General features: G+C 42.8%; 1 protein-coding gene across 1 annotated transcript in view; it reads right to left on the bottom strand.

The window, feature by feature from the left end:
• Nucleotides 1-19,182, bottom strand: part of TNFSF11 (TNF superfamily member 11) — a 138,805-nt gene extending 119,623 nt beyond the window's left edge. Inside the window, exon 1 of the mRNA XM_085620417.1 lies at nt 18,916-19,182. Within this exon, the coding sequence (XP_085476543.1) occupies nt 18,916-19,125 (210 nt within the window). The 5' untranslated portion in view covers nt 19,126-19,182. The remainder of the gene's footprint in view (nt 1-18,915) is intronic.
• Nucleotides 19,183-20,696: the final 1,514 nt, after the last annotated feature.

Genomic DNA, 20,696 nt, shown 5'->3' with positions numbered 1-20,696 from the left:
AGAAGAACTGGATACCAAACTTGAGATCTCCATCGTGGTGTCACTAATGCCACCTCTGCCTGTTTTCCTGACTTGTGCGGTTAGCCTGATGTTCATTGAGAAAGGTGAGATGTCATATCCCAATCTGTGGCTCTCGTCCTTTCGGAAAGCATCTGTGGCTTCCACCAGAGAGTCCAGGTGCAAGATGAAGAAGTGCAAAAGTTGATGTTCCAGTCGAGAGGAAAAAATATCTATCTGGCATGGCCCCATCTCCTCATCAGATGTTGAAAAAGAGATGGTTCCAACTGCCAGGTGCTGGAGTCATTTAAGTTTCTGGAATGCCAATTAGCTGTTCGGTTGAATCTCCCCGTAAGGTACTCCACTGTCACCGAAATCTTGTGTTGCTGGCAGTAGTGCCGAAAGCCTTTTGCCAAGTTCGCCAGTGTCTTGGAAGGTGTTCCTCCCAAGCGGTGTATGTATGTACCACTGATACAGTGTTCATTTTGATCAGATAAGAGCAAGACTCTCTATGCGATGCTCCACTCCTTACCATGAAGGAACCTGGAAGGAGATCCAGACAGTTGATATGAAATGTTTCTTCTTCTGCCCACTGACCTCCAGTGCTAGTATACCGACAATGGGCTCCCCATCCTAATCTGCTTGTATACAATTCTATAATGAGATACGGAACTGTTCCAAAAATGGCCTTGTTGTTCCCGGCCTGCATGTGCTCTAACCACCACTGATCGCTATCCGAGCTGCTTGGTTGAGGAATTTCTAAGCGGCATACAGCAGCCACAGTCTGAGATACATTTCATTAAGTCTTTAAAGTCTCCGGCAATGTAAGGACCCGGGAAAGATCGCTTGCATGGAGTAGGTCAGAAGGCCCACAGCCCTGGCCAGGTGTCGGAGCGAAACTTTGTCTTTCTGCAATGTTTTCTGCAGTTCTCATTGAATCAGGGACATATTTCTCTACAGCAATCTAAAAGATTGTTAGGCCAAGTCTATAATGAACCAAAGGAATATTATCTTTTGTGTGGTAGTGACCTGGGATATTTGATCGTTTACAATAAAACCGAGACTCTAAAGGAGTAAGTTTGCTAGTTGAAGTTGTTCCTGCAGCCGAGTCGGTTATTGATGCAGCTGGAGAATATCATTGAAATATACAATGAGTCTGACTCCTCTCGGTCGAAGCCATTCCAGTGCCGGACACGGCACTCTGGAGAAGCACCACAGAGTGGAGGAAAGGCCAAAAGGAAGGCATGTGAACTTGCATAGATGATGTTTTCACTCAAACTATAGAAAACACCAATGAGGAGGAAATATCAGGACTGGGAGGTGTGCATCCTTCAGATGTAGATGCACCAACCAGTCATTTGGGGGTGAGGATTTCTCTGAGGAGGTGCATGCCCTCCATTTTGAAATGTTGGGATACCACCCATTTGTTTAAATATTTTAGGTTTATGACTGGACGAAACCCTTTGTCTTTTTTCTACATCAGACATAAGGTGCTGAGGAGGCATGTGGAATAAAGAGAAACCGTTTTTATTGTCTTCTCTAAAAGAGCGCTCACCTCTCGATCTAAGATCTAATTGCCCTCTTGTGAGAAAGTCAATGGTAGTGGATGGGCTCTCTGGCAAGAGGTCCGTCCGAAATGGTCTGGAATATCCACACATCTCCCGTTAGAAAGCTCCATTTGTGAAGGAAGAAACATAGTCTGTCCCCCAACACGGGTAGGGAATAAAGATTTCTGCTTAAATTGAGGTCCTCCTGGTGCATTTCTAGCATATCTGAAGGCTCCTCTGCCTCCCCTTCCTCTGCCATTGCTGCGGGAAGGGAAAAAATGCTTAATCTGTTCTGGTCTTGCCATTGCATACAGGGTCTTGTTGGGACTTTGTGGGGAGCTGTGTTATAGGAACGGCCAGGCGAGCACCCCCTCCCTCTCCTGGCCCCTCCAATGATCTTGTGTCCAAAGATCTTGCACTTCGATTGCTGTGCTTTGTCCAGAGAAGAGAACATTGTCATGAGCTTTGAAAGTTCCTTGATGGCCGAGGTGGCCAGTTCCCCCAATTTTGGATCGATTATCATCAGGAGCAACATTCTGCGTTCTGTTGCTAAAGCGCTGCTTGCGTTACCCAGGAAGATTAACACTCTCTATGCCCATCCTGACAATTTCTGAGTAAATGAGGATACCAAATTCAGAGGCCTCTTCGGACATATTTAAGTCTTTAGTAAGTGACTCCATTACATACAATGATTCGTTCTAACTGGACTTTAATACTGATCAACTGTTATTTACCTAAGTCCTGTCCCAAAACTTTAATTGTTGATGCATTTATTACATTAGGCTTCCGTATCGGTAAGTCTTTAATGGTCTCTATCAAATCTAACAAGTCTACTGATCCTAGATGGTTCCACAAGGAATGCAGGCAGGATTTGTACAGCTCAGAGTGGCACTGACCACCAAACCTAGAGTTCAGGCCAAACTTGTAAAGGCTAGGTCTGGTACAAAATGGCGATTGATAAGAGGATATTTGCAATCAAAGAGGAAACATAGGCATAATTAGTTACAGCCTACTCAAACAAAAACGCAAGGGTCTTTTAGAAGATAATTACTTGAAATAAAACTAGTGCTGGCCAATCTGATGGCCTGGTAACTAACATCGCAGTTGAAAAGTGGGTGGAACACTTTAGATCCGTTTACTGTTTGGTTATAGGTAATGCAGACACACTAATGGAGTTCCCTCTTAGCTTCCCACTTGACATCAAGTTGGAGTTACTTGAAGGTATCACCGCCTTTACCCTAAGCCCATCATGGAAGGCCCCTGGAACAGATAGGGTTCCAGTGGAACTCTATAAGGAAAATATTGAGTTTTGGGCACCAGCCATCACTAATCTATTAATCTAAGAAGTGTGGCACATATTGGTTATTGTACCTGTCTTTAAAAGCAAATAATCAAGATTCCCAATTTTACCGGCTGATCTCACTACTTGATTCTATCATTAAAGGAGTTGGCTAAATTATACTACACAGAATTGAAGCTTGGGCACTAGGCACCAAAGTCCTTTCGATGGTCAAGTATGGTTTTATGGAAGGGCTGGGCACCCAGTAAGAATGTCTAAACTTGCACTTGATTATTAGTAAATACACTATAGCCAAAAGGGGGTGCACTCTACCTTTCATATATGAATCTCAGTAGTGCATTCCTGATCAAAGCTTTGGGTAAATTTAACCAAATGGCGCTGCCCTTGGAACTGGTCAATTTTGTTTGAGTTTTACATTTCGGGGTCTCTGTGTCAGTATGGTAAGGGTCAGAGGGTGAATGCAATGAGCGTTTTCAGCTCGAGAGGAGTGTCCATCAACGTTGTGTACTGGCCACTATTTTGTTCCTTTTATATAAAAATGGCCTTAATGCTTTCACGCTTACCTCAGGAAAGGATGTGCTTAAGGATTATTCAACCCCTGTCTTAGATCTGTAATATGACGATGATGGTATACTTTCATCACAAACCCCCAATGGCCTGAAGGCTTAATTAACAATTTTGTCAAATTTATGGATAATCTGGATATTGACAGTAACATGTCTAAAGTTCATGTTCTGTCCAGTGGACCATAATTTTGAGAGCTTATTCCAATTTCAATAAAGGGTAAATGAGAAGAGAAGGTACATCACTTTCTATATTTAGATGTTACCTTTGACTTCTTTGGCACATGCTCTATGTGTCTCCTAAATTGGCATCATAGACTTAACCAATTTGTTGGAGCTTGTTTAACTTTGCAAAACAATGGAAAACCAACCGTTTCTGCAAATTTTAGAAATATACAAGCGTAATTGTTTACCGTATTAATGTATAAGCCGCTATATGGGGCTACTGTAACACCAATACATTACAATTAGAAGAGAATCAATTCTGTATCCGCTTATTAGACCTTTACCCATTCAGCACTCACTATTTCCTCCATGAAGAACTTGGCCTCACTTATGCAAAGGGCCTTATTAAATTAGCACTAAATAGGCATTAAATTAGCTTTTATGGGCCTAATTAAAATCACTTGAGATTATCTCATCCTGACATAGGGTGGTTATCTTAGTTTGTGTGGATGTTAGCAATGAGCTCCAAAACCTTAATGTTTGTATAACTGTAGTTGTAGACCACCCTAATAGCCAGTATCATTGTACATTTGGGGAGTGATAATTGGTTTTTAAGACAGCATCCCTCTACCTTATACCAGACTAACATTTTGTCTAAAGCCAGCACTTCGGAACCGTAAAGAATTTTAAGAGGGATTAGAGCTTTGTAACCTACTAAAATCGATTGGGGGGAAGGCCAACCAAAGTCTTATTTGAATTTATGTATACCTCCAAGGGTTGGTAGTGCCTTTGCTTTAGTGTCTATTAGGGAGGACCAACTCAGGGATGTAGTAAAGGACATCCCTAAATACCTATATTTAGAGGCTTCCTCGGTTTTGGAGTGCCCAATAGACTATATGAAGCTATCCTCCTTCTTGGTTGTTGGTTTTATCTAAATCAGTTATTAACTTATTTTTAATGCAGTACTTTTCAAACTCCACAAGTTTCCTTTGTAAGCTAACTGGCGTAGGGTCCACAACAACAAGGTTGCCCATATAAAGCAGACATGAAGTGTGGGAACAACCCTCATTTTGCAGAAGACGAGTGAGCTTCTAAGAGTGTTTTTGGGAGGTCAGCAGGGTGTAGGGCAAAGAGAGTTGGAGCCATTACACAAACTTGATGCAGCGCATTGTTAATGCTGCTCTTCCTAGGGAGGCAACTGTCAGCTTCCAACTCTAGTCTGGCCCAATTTCCACAATGGAGTTATTTTAGTATCCCCAATAGAATACCCACAATTTCCACGCTTTCTAGTCTGTCCCACGAAATCTATTGTTCCACTAGCACAAAGGTGACCCAGAAATCTGAAAAGCAATTACAAAAAGCAACCCCAGTTTCTAAAGATGTTTGTGCAATAGCCCATTGGCTAAAGCAGTGATTGATAGTAGAATACCCAATCTTTAAAGCCGTCCTGTTCCAATGAGATCATATTCAGCTCCTCGTGCCACTGTGTAAGGGCATGGAGCAATATTTTGCTATAAATATTTGTGCCTATATCCATTAAACTAATTAACCGGTAGTTTTTGGGGACCGCAGGATCACCCTTTTTAAAAATTGGTTTTATTATTAAACCTTTCCAAATCTCAGGTTAAGTCAGAGCAGATTTTATTATTATAAGGTTATACATCTTTAAATTTCATATTTAAGCAATTATCATAAACATAATTCACAGAATCATTCTTGACATTACATTTCATGAGCTTCCAAATGTGCTGGCCACAATACATACAACACCAGTGTAACTAGATCCATACATTTCAAATCATATTTTGTATTTGATTTTAAAACTTAACACCAATACACAGATACCTTACAAAAAAAGTCTGAAATAGAACTATATTACTTTGTTGAATAGACAAGACTCAGAAAACATTGGTACTCAGATGTTCCTACGCATTCCAGACTCTACACCCAAATTCCCAAAAAAAGATAGGACCTACCACGGGGACGTTTTTGATCAGGGCAATTTTTCTGGCATAATACTTCTTTTCATACAACTACTCTATCGAGTCCCCACTATGGGGAGATTTTGGTTTCAAAGTTCCCTTCTTATCCCCATCCTGAGATAACGGACTTCCCATACACTTTCTCACACTCTGCACCACCTGAACCTGGTACTTTCTGGTGTAAATTAGAAGTGAAGAAAAGAGTAGGAAGGTCTTTGCAAATTTATTAATATCCACAAATGTAGGTTTTTCTTGATGCTGACATCATTTGCATTGAATTTCCAAATCACTTGCATAATTTATTTTACATGAAAACCTGTATTTCTGTATCAGTTGTCAATTTTGTAATAATTTTCTCTTTCATGAGTGTTTGACTAATGTACACAAAACGGTTAGTGAATCAGTCAAATTTTTAGGTTGACTCACACGTCCAAGTTAACCAATAATCAAGCTGACTCTCTGAATGCCCCTATATGGATTGAGGAGGTGATTGGGGCGATATCTCACCTTAAGCCTCTCAAGTCGACGGACCCAGATGGATTCTCGGCGGCTTTTTACAAGACATTTTGTCAACTCTTGGCTCGATCCTGACAAAATTGTTTAACTCCTTTGGGGGACCAGGATCGGTCTCCTCCAGTATGTTAAGGGCGGCTATCTTGGTCATACCCAAACCTGGGAAGGACAAAAAAAATATGTGGCTCCTACCGCCCAGTGTCCCTCCTCAATGTGGACTTAAAATTGTTCACAAGTATCTTCGCTACAAGACTAGGCCCACTGATGCCAGCTATAATTGAGCCTGACCAAGCGGGATTCATTCACAACCGCCAAAGCGGGGATAATAACGGATCCTTCACTTAATTGGCAAGGCCCATCATACAAATCGGGATGCAATCTTGTTGACGGTTGACGCTGAGAAAGCGTTTGATCGGGTAGATTGGGGACACTTAGCAAAAACACTGGCCCACTTTGGCTTGGGGGACCGATTTCGATCTTGGGTGGCGAGTTGCTATAGCTCTTCTGGTATTTCTTCTTGCCCTTTTCCCATTCAACGGGGTACTATACAGGGGTGTCCGTTATCGCCCCTTCTGTTTGCCTTCTATATTGAACCATTGGCCCAAAAGGTTAGAGATTATCCAGACATCAAGGGCATTCCGTTTGGGGGTGGAACCACTCAATAACTTTATATGCCGGTGACATATTAACTTCACTCGAGTCACCCGGGATGGCGCTACTGCCCTTTCTAGAGGAACTGGAGGCCTTTGGTAGGGCCGCTGGGTTCCGGGAAAAACGTAGGCAAATCACAGGCCCTCAGCCTATCCAGGACACATGTGGGTTCGGCGACAATGGGAAATCGCTTTCCGGTGACCCAAGCAGCTGAGTCCATCCCGTATTTGGGGATAGAACTCGCTTCCACTATTAAGCAAACGGTCACGTTGACTATGCCAAACTATCCCGACAGATAGAAAGATTTAGATAGCTGGAGACATCACCACCTGTCCCTCCTGGGCCGTATTGCTGCCAATAAAATTGCAATTTTACTTAAAGCACTATATCTGTTTCAAACATTACCGGTCTCCCCGCCTAAGCGAACTCTCACTTCACTTCAAAAGGACATACTTCAATTTGTCTGGGCAGGAACTAGTCCGCGCATGCACCGGGAACTGGGTTACTTGAGCCTGAAGGATGAAGGATTGGGGGTCCCAAATCTAATGGATTATTTTCAAGCAGCTCAGATGAGATATTTGGTGGAGTGGAGTAGAGATGAATCGGAAAAACGATGGCTGTTCCAGGACAGGGCAACAGCTGGACTCCCCTTATGGAAGGTGCCTTTTCTAAAGAAACCAGATAGACCGCGGAGACTACAGGGATCACCCATTATGAAGTCGTTGATGGAGGTATGGGACGGGGTGGCCATCAGAAGAGAACTTATAACGTTTCCCTCTCCGATTATGCCACTGTTTGAGAACAGGGAATTTTCCCCGGGAATGGAGGGCAAGGCATTTGCAGCATGGCAGACTACGTTCTGCAGGGCAGCAGGACATATGTTCGATGTTGAGGGGATAATTCCATTCCCACAGCTACGGCAGGAATACACATTACCGGAGTCAGAATGCTTCCCATTGGTGACAGGGTCAAGACTGATTTGCAAATGGCTGGGTCCAAACTGGAATGACATGGTGAGCAAAAAAACAATAGATTTAGGCCCAGATCTCTGTACTGAGGTGAATGTATGACATTGTTCTGCATTCTGTCCATCAATAGTTCTTTTTGCAATTGTCACCCTGAGCGGGGCGGGTATGCTCAGACGCGAGTCCCGTGCTCTCCACTGGAATCAAGCTATCCTGGCTGAAGAGGGGTGAAACCCCGAAACTGGTCCTAGGATGCTTGTTTCCAGTCCAGCGAGGACCTGGCCTGGCAGTTCATTCTGGAGTGTTCCCATTGGGCACAGGGTCAAGACTGATTTGCATATGGCTGGGTCCAAACTGGAATGGCATGGTGAGCAAAAACACGATGGATTTAGGCTCAGAGCTCTGTACTGGGGTGAATGTATGACATTGTTCTGCATTCTGTCCATCAATAGTTCTTTTTGCAATTGTCACCCCGAGTGGGATGGGTATGCTCAGACGTGAGTCCCATGCTCTCCATCCCACTGGAATTAAGCTATCCTGGCTGAAGAGGGGTGAAACCCCGAAACCGGCCCTAGGATGCTTGTTTCCAGTCCAGGGGGGACCTGGCCTGGCAGTTCGGGCTGGACTGTTCCCATTGGGCACAGGGTCAAGACTGATTTGAGTATGGCTGGGTCCAAACTGGAATGGCATGGTGATCAAAAAGACCATGGATTTAGGCCCAGATCTCTGTACTGGGGTGAATGTATGACATTGTTCTGCATTCTGTCCATCAATAGTTCTTTTTGCAACTGTTACTTGCAGTTAAGACACTGGCTGCTCCATCCTAGTACACATCCCCAAGTTAGCCAAAAGTTGACGAGATATGAAAAATGGCTGGTCACAAAATACAACGATAAGAAATTAATCTCTAAACTATACAACATGCTTCGTCAATTGGCCCCCATGCAACCCACACCTAGTCAGAAACGTTGGGTAATGGAAATAGGGAGGGACCTATCGAGAAAGGAATGGGGAGAAATCTACTATAGGGCCAGGCACACAGCGCGGAATACACCCTGTATAGAAATTGGTATCAAAATAGCAACTCATTGGTATCTGACACCGGTGCGCATTAACAAAGGAAATCCAGATCGGAGCCCTACTTGTTGGCGGGGGTGTGGGGAGGAGGGTACCATTTTTCACTTGCTGTGGGACTGCCACGTTTTGACATCCTATTGGCCCAAGATACTGGACGAGATAAATCAGCAGTTCGACACGCAGATCCCAAGATTCCCGGCATACATAGTATTGTGACTACCCAATCCTTTAACATTCCCATTGAAATCCCGTAAGGGGAGGCTGATGGTAATAGCTTTGGGGGCGGTGCGTGAACACATTCTGTCACACTGGGGGATGCCAACAATACATTTGCACCTCGGCTGGCTTCACAGATTATGGTACATTCTGGAGATGGAGCAAATAAATACCACTCTAGTTAACTCCGAATCTACATTCAAAGAGGTATAGAAACCGCTCCTCACCCTCCTAGCAACGGAATTCAATGAAATCACCTGCCCGAAATATCTCCGCCTCCTTCGTCTAACGCAGGCAGAATGAGTCCCCCAACTAACAATTAAATTAATCTTAGAGATACCTCTGTATACCAGTATTACAATTGTAATCTGTATTACGAATACCAGGAAGGGGAGGGGGTTGGGTGGGAGAGGTGGAGAATGTTGAAATGTTCTTCGTTTAATTTTTCTACTTAAAATATTTTTGAAAAGCATCACATCGCATGTAATTCACTGCATATCTTGGACTGTATTAGCAATGGAAAACAGGAACAGATAGTGTAACAGTGGTATGTGGTATATAACGAATTGTGATGTGCTTATAGCAACTGTGAACATAAAGATAATAATAAAAAGATTTAAATCTAAATATTTTAGGTTTCAGCTTTTTCATTTACACCAATTTTACCAACTGACAAAATCAGGCATATTGTTTCACAATGCACACTCATCTTTGGGTAATCTAACAGCGATGTATATGAAATGTGATGATTCTGTGCATGAGGTAAATGTAAGCGTATATTTTCTATGTGAAACTATCCTCACTGGTGAAATAAACGTAGAATCTCCTTTCGCCACTTTTGAGTTATTTAATTGAACAGAACTTTCAATTCAATTACCATAGGGTGACACTCTTTTATCAAAACATAATTGTTTTTTTTTGTTGCAACACACCATGGCTCACTTCCTAGTGCTCCTTACTAATCACACTTACAACAGTCATTCTGCAGAAGTAAACTTGAATTGTCCTTTCACAACTTTGTTGGGTTTTTTCATTAAAATCCAATCTCCAACTCTCTAGTTATTGGAAATGCCCTTTCTGCAGGGTCATCCCAAACTTTTGACCTTCCTCCTCCCTTTTTTCCTATATTCATTTTTTGGGAGCTTTAGGACTCTGGGCACTTTACCACTGCTAAACAGTGCTAAGGTGCCTGTCCTGTATTCTTAAGACATGGTAACATTTGCTTATCCACAATTGGCACATTTAATTCACCTACAAGTCCCAAGTAAAGTGCACTACATGTGCCCGGGGCATTTAAATTAAATGCTACTAGCGAGTCTGCAGCACTGATTGTCCCAACCACTTTAACAGCCCTTTAAAACATGTCTCAGGCCTTCCACTGCAGAGCCGGTGTGTACAACTGTAAACTGCCATGTCGACCTGGCAAGTTAACCTACTTGCCAGGCCCAAACCTTTCTTTTTTTTACACATAAGTCACCCCTAAGGTAGGCCCTTGACAATCCACGGGCAGGGTGCAGCGTATTTAAAAAGGAGGACATGTACTTTTAAGTTTTACGTTGCTGAGTAGCGAAATTTGTTTTTCAATACTGCAAGGCCGAACTCTCCCATAGGATAACATTGGGACAGCATTATTACAGTTTACAAGTGTAATTTCCAATTGGGAAACAATGGGCCCCCCAAATTTGGGGTCTCTGCAACCACAATTTAAAAACACAACTTGTGTTGAAGTTGTTTTTTAAACTGCAATTCTTAAAAGGCCACTTTTAAAAAGTTGGCATTTTCTTACTGTAACCATTTGGTGCCTTTTGTCTGTCTCTGGAATACACACTTGAGGTGGATGACAACTGTCTTCCTGCACTCCCCCTGGACATAACACACAAAGGAAGGATAGGTGTGACTGAGAGGCCATCTGTATACTGATGGGTCATTCTGAGCAGGATGGAAGGGAGGAGGTGACACACACCTGAAAGGGCTGTGTCCTGTCCCCACACAAAGGGTTGCATGCCCTCCTGCAGTGAGTATGGAGCCAGGGCAGGAAAAGCAGGGTCTTGCGCACTGCAAAGGCATCTCTTTGAAATCTCCCTACTTCAAAGGGCCAACTGGGTATAAGTACTGGGCCTCTGACACCACCAAATCAGTACACTTCTGGACCTGAGGACATTCTGCCAGGAAGGACTGCTGTGTTGCTGAAAGGACTGTCACTCTGCTGGACTCCTGCTGCCTGCTGCCCTCCTTCCCTGGGAGTGAGAAAGATTGGACCTGCACCTCTACATCGTCAGAACCAAAGTTGCTCCAAGGGCTTGCTGGCTTGCCTCCTGTTCTGACGTCTCAGGGACATCAAAAACTTCCAATAACCCTGCTTCAGCTTCTGGACTCTGCGAACAGTGAGCCCTGCGCTGCCAAATGGTGCGAATACAGTCCTGGGCCCATGGAAGTGTTTTTTCTGGCTGTTTCCTGCAAAATCCATGCATCGCTGTCGTGCCACCGGTCAAAACGGCTGCATCTCCTGTCTGCGTGTAGCAGAACTGATACATCATCGCTTCTGCAGGTGCAGAACTGGCACATCACACTCGGAATCAGCACATCGTCTTAAAGTACAGATGCTTCAGAACCGCGGCATCGCCAGCACTGCAGTGTGGGAAGATCGAAGCATGCCCTCGACTGCGTGGACAAACCCCGTGCATCATCTATGGAACCAGTGCCTCGGCTTGGTACATCGCTTTTGGAACTTGCGCATCACCGCCACTGTGTGAAGAAAACTAACGCATCACCTCGACTGTGGGATCGACACTGACGCATCACTTGGCTGCACTCCGCATCACGCTGTTGCGACCAGGATCAAGGTATTTCGTTCAGCAGGCCTTGCTTGCCTCCTTCTATCTCAGTCAGCCTAAACTCTTGGCTTTGCCCCGTTCCAGGGCAACCAGATGAGACCCATAGGCACTTTTTGCTTCTAAACGCTATTTTTACATGTATTCTTTAAAAATTCATATGGCGACTTCTACTCATTGGATATTTGTCGTTTTGGTCTTGTTTTGTTGATACAAATCATATCTATTTTCCTAACCTGATGTGGAGACTTTTTGTGCTGTTTACATTGTGTTACTATTTGTTGTGTTGCAAATATACTTTACACATTGCCTCTTAAGTTATGCCTCCCTGCTCCGTGCCAAGCTACCAGCGGGTGAGCACACGTTAATTTATGGTGTGTATTTAACCTGACTAGGATTGTGGTTCCTGCTTGGACAGGATGCATACCTCTGCCAACCAGAAACCCAATTTCTAACACTAGTAAATAACTCTAGGGTGACATCTTTTATTAAAATACAATTTGCTTTTTGTTTGTTGTTGCAGCACTCTGACTCATTTCCTTGTGCTCCTATCTATCACACTCACCAGAGCCTTTCTGTTGTATTTTTGTCAATCATGGCACAATTTAGACCTCGGATCACTTTTGTGCAAAAGTTTGAATGGTGAGATGCCTGTAGTCTTATGAGGTGTGATGAGGTAAGCCAACACTTCTTGCCTCTAAAAGTCTTCAACATGTTCACCAATTAGATTAGGTTCAACAAGACCATTAGGGCCATACCAGTATAGTGCAACTTATAAGTAAGATATCTCATGACGCCATATGAATTCATTCATTTGTAAGGAGGTAAAGTGTGTGCCATTATCCATAACTAACTCCTTTGTTAGATCTTCAACAGCAAACACTTGCTTCAGGAATTTGATAACAGAATTGGTATTTTGGCGAATACATAAAATCAAAATAATCACTTGCAATAGTAGCCCACCAAGGCAATCATGAATTGTTTATTGTAAGGCAACAAATCACAAAGACCACCATAGTCCAAAGCACCCTTTTACCATGCTTCACAAGGAAAAGGCTCTAGGTGCAGAGGAGTTTCTGAAGTCCTCCAATGTTTGCCTAATAACAAATATGTGCACTTGAAAAAAATCCATCTGCCAACTTTTGGATCAAGTGAAGGTCACTATTAATAATTTTTTGGATTTTTGCATATATCAGTGACACCAAAGTGACCCTCATAGACAATCATTAATATAGAATTGCACATCTATACTGGTGGAATGAACAGACGATGGAGCATAACAATATAATTTAGTAAAGATAATTTGCTTGCCACTTGGGGAAAAAAACACATTCTTGTCATACGCTTCTTCCCAGTCTTGCTGAAAAAACACCATTACACTTCTGCACAGCATTGACTGCAATTACCACACATTCACATAATCCAGATCGTCATTTTGAGAATTACCACCTAAAGGCGTCCTTGACAAACAGTTTGCTCTGTAGTGTTTACCACCATGAATATACTTTCATACAAAAACTATTCCTGAATGCGAGCTAACATTCTAACTAACCTTGCTTAGCTCTACCAGTGACGCAGTGATCTAACACATATATATCAACAGCCTTTGATCAGCAAAGATGTCAAACTGGTAACCCCACATACGTTTTAAATGTTTCCATCGCCCAGCTGCAGGTCAAGGCCTCTTGCTCAGTTGTACTGTTGTTTTCCAAAGGTGCCCTTAAGCACCTGGAAACAAAAGCAACAGTTTGTTCTTTGTCTTTATCCCAGTGTGCCAGTACTGTTCCTAACCCCTATTAGTTGGCATCCAGAGTCAAGAAACATGTTTTTAATGCAATAAAATTATTTGGAGCTGGTGCCTATTCAATTAGTTTTTTGATCTTAACAAAAACTTTATTACTCTTTTCCAGTCAAATAAACTTCTCACCTTGTTTAAGCAATTGGCGGAGTGGCTGGACTATAATTGCATACCTATGTATGAAATGTGCATAATTCTCTATTAAACCCAAAGATGAGTACAATGCATCTTTGTCCTCTTTTTGGCGTGGCATATTGAATAGCCTGAATGAGTGAACATTTTGGTCTAATACCCTTGGATGTGATTGTATGACCTGAGTAGTAAACTTCTCATGTAAGAAATTTGCACTTATTATGTCACAAATTAATACTAATATCCTAGAAAACAAGCACCAATTTCCCAGTATCGCATCGTGTTGCGTTTCAGGTTTTGCAAAAACAAGAAAAGACATCTTGAAATACCTGAACACTAGAAATATCTGCCAGAATGGTATTCATTAGTATCTTTTTTTAGAGCTTGCTGCAGAAGCCAAACTAAAAGGTAACCGCAAGAATGCGTTGGCTCCAAATGGTCTGGTAAATGAAGTCAATTTCTGAGACCCTGCAGGAATTGAAATTTGGTGGTAATCAAAGCTAATATCAAAAAACACTTTGCTCGGCCCAAGTTTGACAGAAGGTTGTGGATTTACAGTAAAGAGCGACGATAACTATTGCTGTTTAGGGAGCAGAAATCAGACCATAAGTGTAGCTCATTAGATTTATTGCGAAATATCACCACAGGACTAACGCACTCATAAGAGTTGGTTTCTTGAATGATGCCCTCAGAACACATTTTATTCAACTAAGTTATACACGTAAAGCTACTCATCGTAATTGATGTACAACAAGTACTTCAAATTGTTTTCAGGCTAATCATATGGTCAAATTGATTGAAGGTGGAATCTCTTTATGGGACATCTTAGGAAATGTGTTCAAGAACTTTTTCAATGTTTGCCCTATGTCATCACATACATTCTCCATCACTGAAATGGGTTTATCTGCAAGGTCTACATGAATCATCTGCACCAGGTACTAGCATTTAATCTAATGTGGCCAGAGACTGCCAACTAGCAATGGTTCTACTTTTGATAGCAACGTAATCTTTCGTTTAATATTCTGCTGCTAAGACACATCAGTGAATCAATAAAATAACCCAGCATACATGTGTCCTGGTCTTCAAAAACATTAGGGCGGCTTACTCAAAGACATGTCTGTACCCTAGAAATAGTAAACATTGTACCCTATATCATCGTGATGGGGGAACCTGAGTCTAGCATCATGAGTTATTTTTGGTTATCCACATTCACATCCCACCAAAATCGCTGGCCCTAGCCAAACTCTCAGTTTAAATGGCAAACACGTTTGACATATCTAAAGTACACCAATCTGATTAACTCTACTCTGCTCACTTTGAGTGGCATTTTGTTACAGCTGCACACTGCCTGGGAATGTCCTGACTTCCTGCAACTATCTTTTGCCCACTGCTGGCCATTTTTGTTATTGCTTAAGTGTGTTTTTGAACCACATCTGTAACATGCATTCTGCATCCTGCATGGCATTAACGGTCATAGCTGAAGAAGGGTTTTGCTCATTAGCCAATAAATAACTAGACATCATAAAGTGTTCAATATTTTTCGCCAGATACACTACTTCAATTAATGTTAGATTAGTGCAACTTAATAGACACTTCAGAAGAAAATGTACTGGTCTCAAATATAAGTGTAAATAGAATTTTCAAAGTCACAAATAGGTGCAAGAATCATTTAAGTAGAAATATATTCCTACACACTCTCTTCTGGACTTTGTTTTGTCTTGGCAATAACCTCTGTAGATTTGTTCTAGATATGAAATTAACCTTGAGGGGGATCTACCTTGGGAGGGTTATCAGATATTTGTTGGCCTGCTTGTCCCAAAGGACTAAATAAAATTGCCACTTTTCTCTGCAGTTTAAATGTGACCCTGTCAATGGCTACTAAATCATTTTCTTAAGTGCCTACCCAACGTTCCCATGTCACTGTTGATTTTCCTGGATATTATATTAAAAGGTGTTATTTGGATTCTCTGCTGTGGAATGGCCATACATCTAATTAAGTACGTACCCTTATTGTACACACAGGAGATATTGACATGCACAGTAAGTTAGCATTTCCTTTTCACTTACTGTCTTTGACGAATTCCTGCAACAGAGGACAGATAGCACGTCAGCTAGCCAAGTTCCCTTTCACTCTTTGACAAATTCTGGCAAGAGATCATAGATGTTGCCTTTCAATTTTTTTTCTTACAAATGATAGTAAAATAATGAATTAAAGTACCTTTTATCTAGTGATGTTGATTTGTGGATGCTAGAGGCCATAAATGGAGTTTGGCACTTCTTGGTGACAAAAAAAACACAAGAAACAATTACCCACAAGATTGCCGCCAGTGTGTTCACGCTTGCATGCAAACGCTGTTTATGCTCACCATAACATACGTACGTTATGAGTCACTGAAGAATCAGGCAATCTCGAACACCACAGCACATGTCTCACAGCGTAAGTTTTCTCGAGTGCAGACTCTCGCCACACGCTAACTAATCTTGTGCCCTCGGACACCACAAAATGATAGGAGAAGATGGCAGTGGCAAAGATCTCCCTGACAAAATGTTGAAATCAATTGAGCGCTCGCTCCCACTGTCTTCGTGACCGCAAACCACTAGTGCCTCAACACCTTCTACCGGAAGGCCAGACAATCGAAATATGCAGTAGACACTCCAATATACGAAACACAGTGAGGTTCACAAAATCTGTCCATTCATCACCTAATGTTGCAAAGAGCTTCTGACACTAGAAGTAGCATCCCAAAGGTTTATAACTGGTACTCCAAACAGGAGCCGACGACGACAGCCGACCATCCGGTTCGAAGACCAGCACCATCTGACTAACAGCACCATTTGAGAGATCTTCAATCCCGACCATTTCACACTCAAAAACATGAAAGTACAGTTGTACATCAACAAGGTATTTAGAAGGTAAATAAAGAATGGCTCTTCAAGAGACATGAAGAAACAAGTAACGACACACATTATTTGCAACATTATATCACATACCACACTCCCTGCACTCCCCTTTCGGCAAACATTGTTCAATATTTCTGGTGACCTCAAACTTTCTAAATCTAGCAGTTGAATGTCCTTGTTTCCTTTCATGCACTGGGCTTTGAAAATTGTCATCTCTTAAAGGCAATAACTTATATGAAAAGCTCCAATGTTTTCACTTCAATCATTTTGGCGAATAGCGTGTTGACACGATGAGAAATAAGATAATTTACTTTGGTAAACATTCCATTTTTTATCTCTCGTAGCAGAAACAACCCTGTTTTATGACAACCAAAATGCTTTCTTTGATCTGGGAAACTAAAAAAACAACGTTTTCTTCGTTTGTCTTTTGAAAAAATGCAAAGTGGCAGATTCCACTTCCTCTGAAAGAACTCAGAGACCCAGACACAAACATTCAAACTGTGGCACTCAAACCCCAGGAAAAGAACAGTATATGCTTCTCTTCCGAACGCTTCCAGAGACCACTACCCACAATACAACAAGCCCCTGCGTGACGCTGTTATCACAAACCTACCTCAGTTTTTAACACCCCGCACTCCCTGTATACTAAACACTACCTGCTGATCAGGACTAGTTCTAAAATACCTGAACTAGGTACAGTACCACCATTGGTCTTGAAAATTAAATAATCAGCAGGCTTCCGAAATATGCAGCATTGTCAACACCACATTTTTTCTGTGGTTAAAACTAAAAAGAATGGTAGAGTGGTTGTAAATGAAGTGAAATAGGTGTATTGTAATATTTCTTCAAAGACTGTACACTTCATCTATGCATGGTGAAACAGTCACAAGAAAAAACTGATGTAATAGTTTATTGATAATATTAAGGTAATTTGTATATGGTATTGGGTTACTTAGCATCGTCACAACAGAGATGACACAAAGCCTCCTGTCATTTCTCCCTCTCACTTAGGTGTGCGGAGAATACATGGATGAAGGGAGACAGAGGACTCGCGCCATTCTCCAGCTTCCTTCAAGGTTCAGGACACCTAGAGGATGCTTCGATTCGCATCTGCCTTTCAATCGCTTGCCTCGGCTCTCTGGAGACTTGGTCGAGCTAGGCAAAAACGGCAATATTAGCTTCCCTGTCTGACATTACAGAAGTCTAATGATACTTTCCGGTGTGAAATTAAATCTAAATGTTTTGTTTTTCACTGGTAACAGCAATTAACTGCTGGGTTTCGAAACCAGTGCCATGGCAGTGGCTTCCAAAATGAATATGAATTCTACGTCAGTGGGGTTGACAGCACCAATATAAATTGAACAGGCCGACTTTCTTCACAACTAACGTCATTCATGTTTCTACCGCAGTTCACGAATATCTGCTATATTCATTTTCTGCATGTGCATGTCAAAACTTATGAATATACAGATTGTTTCGGTAAGTCCTGAAACCCTGACCACGGTGCTTGCTGTGCGGTTACAAACGTTCCTGAAATTTGCCAAGGGCTTGTTATTAAGTTCAAGAGATGGCATGTTGTGAAGTGCTTGAAGCTGACACTTCAAGTCTATTGGCAATACTAACAATATCGAAGTTGGCTCTACCTGTAATGGCACAGAAGAGGCAAGTGTCAGGTCTCCCTTAGAATCATGACGTGACGGAATACGTGCTTTCCAGAAGCTTTTCAATGACTAAAATAAAAAAGAGAAAGGGTAAACTAATATTCATAATGCAACTACACGACCCCATCGGGACTTAAAGATTCAACGAACCAACACCAACAAGGCTCAAGGGACTACTGGGCCGCCGCGTGCGTCCCTTTGCTTAAAAGCAAGCAGGGAATATGCGGCAACGAACACGTTCATTAAGAAACAGTACCAACAACTAACTGCATGCCCTGTACAAGACTTTTGAAATATTCTGCGATCACGAAAAGTATTGGTACAACACCACTTCTATTTTCGCTTTTAACATCTGAGGTTACAGTTATCACTTTAAACGCGCCCTGTCAATCCTATTTTCCCATTTAACGGAATACCCAGGACTAGAGAAATGTATCGGCTATTAACTGGAAACCCACTGAAAAGACGCCTAATTTTCTATGCCGGTAATGCCTTTCAAGAATTAAAACTGCCTCTGCGCAAGAATCCTTATGATAAAACACGCGACTTGTATTCAGTCTCAGCCGGATGAAACTACCAGGACACCTAAGCAGCGGAGATGCGCCACATCACATACCTGTATTCTGAAGAAGAGGATTAAACCTAGCGTGCTGCCCACTTGCGCAACGCCCAGCGCAATGAGCGCGAGAAGCACGCTGCGAGGCACGCGCTGCGGTGACCGTCGCTGCTGGCAGCAGCTCGCGGACTCCTCCTCTCGCGCGCTGTCCCCCAGGTCCGCCGAGCCGCGCAGGTAGTGGTGGCCTCGGTGCGCTCCAGTGCTCGTCATCGCTACTGAGTGGTTCTGCAAAATCTGGGGAGCAGGCAAAGCGCGGAAAACGTGTTCTTTTTTCTAAACTTTTTTTAAAAATACAAACGGGCTAAAAAAAAAAAGTGGGTTCGTGAGAAAGACGGCCCTTATAAACTACAGGGCAGAGACTTCAGAGCGGTGGCCAATAGGGCGAAGGAGCAGAGCTCCACCCTTCCACGCGGGAGGCAGTTTATAGTGAAGTGACAGTTTGGCACTGACGTTGCAAACCTTCTCTGCTTGGATTCCCGCTCAGCACGCAGTGGCCATGTGGGTAGCTTGCACAATGATTGTTAGGGATATGTAGAGTAATGAAATTGCATTTGTCTAGAGAAGAAACATACAAAGTGTGTCATACTGACGTGTGATATAGAATTAACCACGCGCTAGCTTCAAACGTACAGTTTGTTTTCATTGGACTGCCAGTGAGTAAGATACAAATGACCGTGCCAACTCTGTTAGCCGAGTGTGTGTGAAGGAGGAGATTCGGGAGTGCAAGGTCCTGCTTCCTCAGGCTCCTTGTGCTAGATCTGTTAATCTACAGTTAAAAATCAAACGGAGGTTAAACGTCTCCTTTTCTAAGTGTCTGTGCGTAATGGGTTCACCAGGTAGTCGATTAGGGCCAACGGTGAACTAAGATTACAATATAACAGTGGTGCTGTGGACGTTTTCAGAGCTGGGGTGCTGCCGTCAATGTTACATCAAAAAAGTAGGGAATGTGAAAATCCAAACTTCACACAAAGAATAACTGTAGCAAATGAGCTATGCCTATTTAGGGCAGTGGTAAAGATGCAGGGGCAGATTTACAAGCCTCGTGCGCCACTTTTGTGCTGCCGTTGCGTCACTTCTGTGACGCAGCGGCGGCGTAAAGCTAGCGCCATGCTTCGGGGGATTTACAACGTGACGCATCTAGGGAGATGTGTCACGTTGTAAAGCCCTGCGCCACATGAAACCTGCGTCAGGTTTCATGTGGGCGTACCGGCGCAGGGTGGGCGTTCCGGCGCAGGAACACCTCGGAAAAGTGTCTGAGTGAAATCTGCAAGATTTCACTCAGGCACTTTTCCGACCCCGCTGCGTCAAAACCTTGCGCCTGCTTGAAGCAGGCGTAAGGTGTGACGCACCATGTGGTAGATAGGCCGGGTTGGCACAGTGCTGGAGTTGCGACACAACATCAGCACTGCGCCAACCTTACGCCGGCAGATGCGACACACATCTGCCTGTCCTTGCGCCATGGCGCGCCGCATTGTAAATGCAGCGCATCCGTGGTGGCGCAACAATGGCATTGCATGTCGCACGTTTCTTGTCGCATCCCTGCTGATTTTCGGGGATGCACCAGGAAACGTAAATCTGCCCTGTTGTATGTAGCCAGTGGTGCATTTTGGAGCATACTGTTTCAAATATATTACTAAAGCATAGTGTGGTGCCACACTCATTTGCTGACCACATTTTCCATTGCAATTACATTTGCCGACATGAAGTTTTAAAACTATATAGCGCACAAAAAATAATGTGTGCAAACTGGGTTTCAGGGAATCTTTATCTTTTGCGCATCA

Source organism: Triturus cristatus, chromosome 8 (genome assembly GCF_964204655.1).
Source record: "Triturus cristatus chromosome 8, aTriCri1.1, whole genome shotgun sequence".
NCBI classification, from domain to species: Eukaryota; Metazoa; Chordata; class Amphibia; order Caudata; family Salamandridae; genus Triturus; species Triturus cristatus.
The sequence above is the reverse complement of the archived record's forward strand: the minus strand, read 5'-3'. Positions and strand labels throughout refer to the sequence as shown.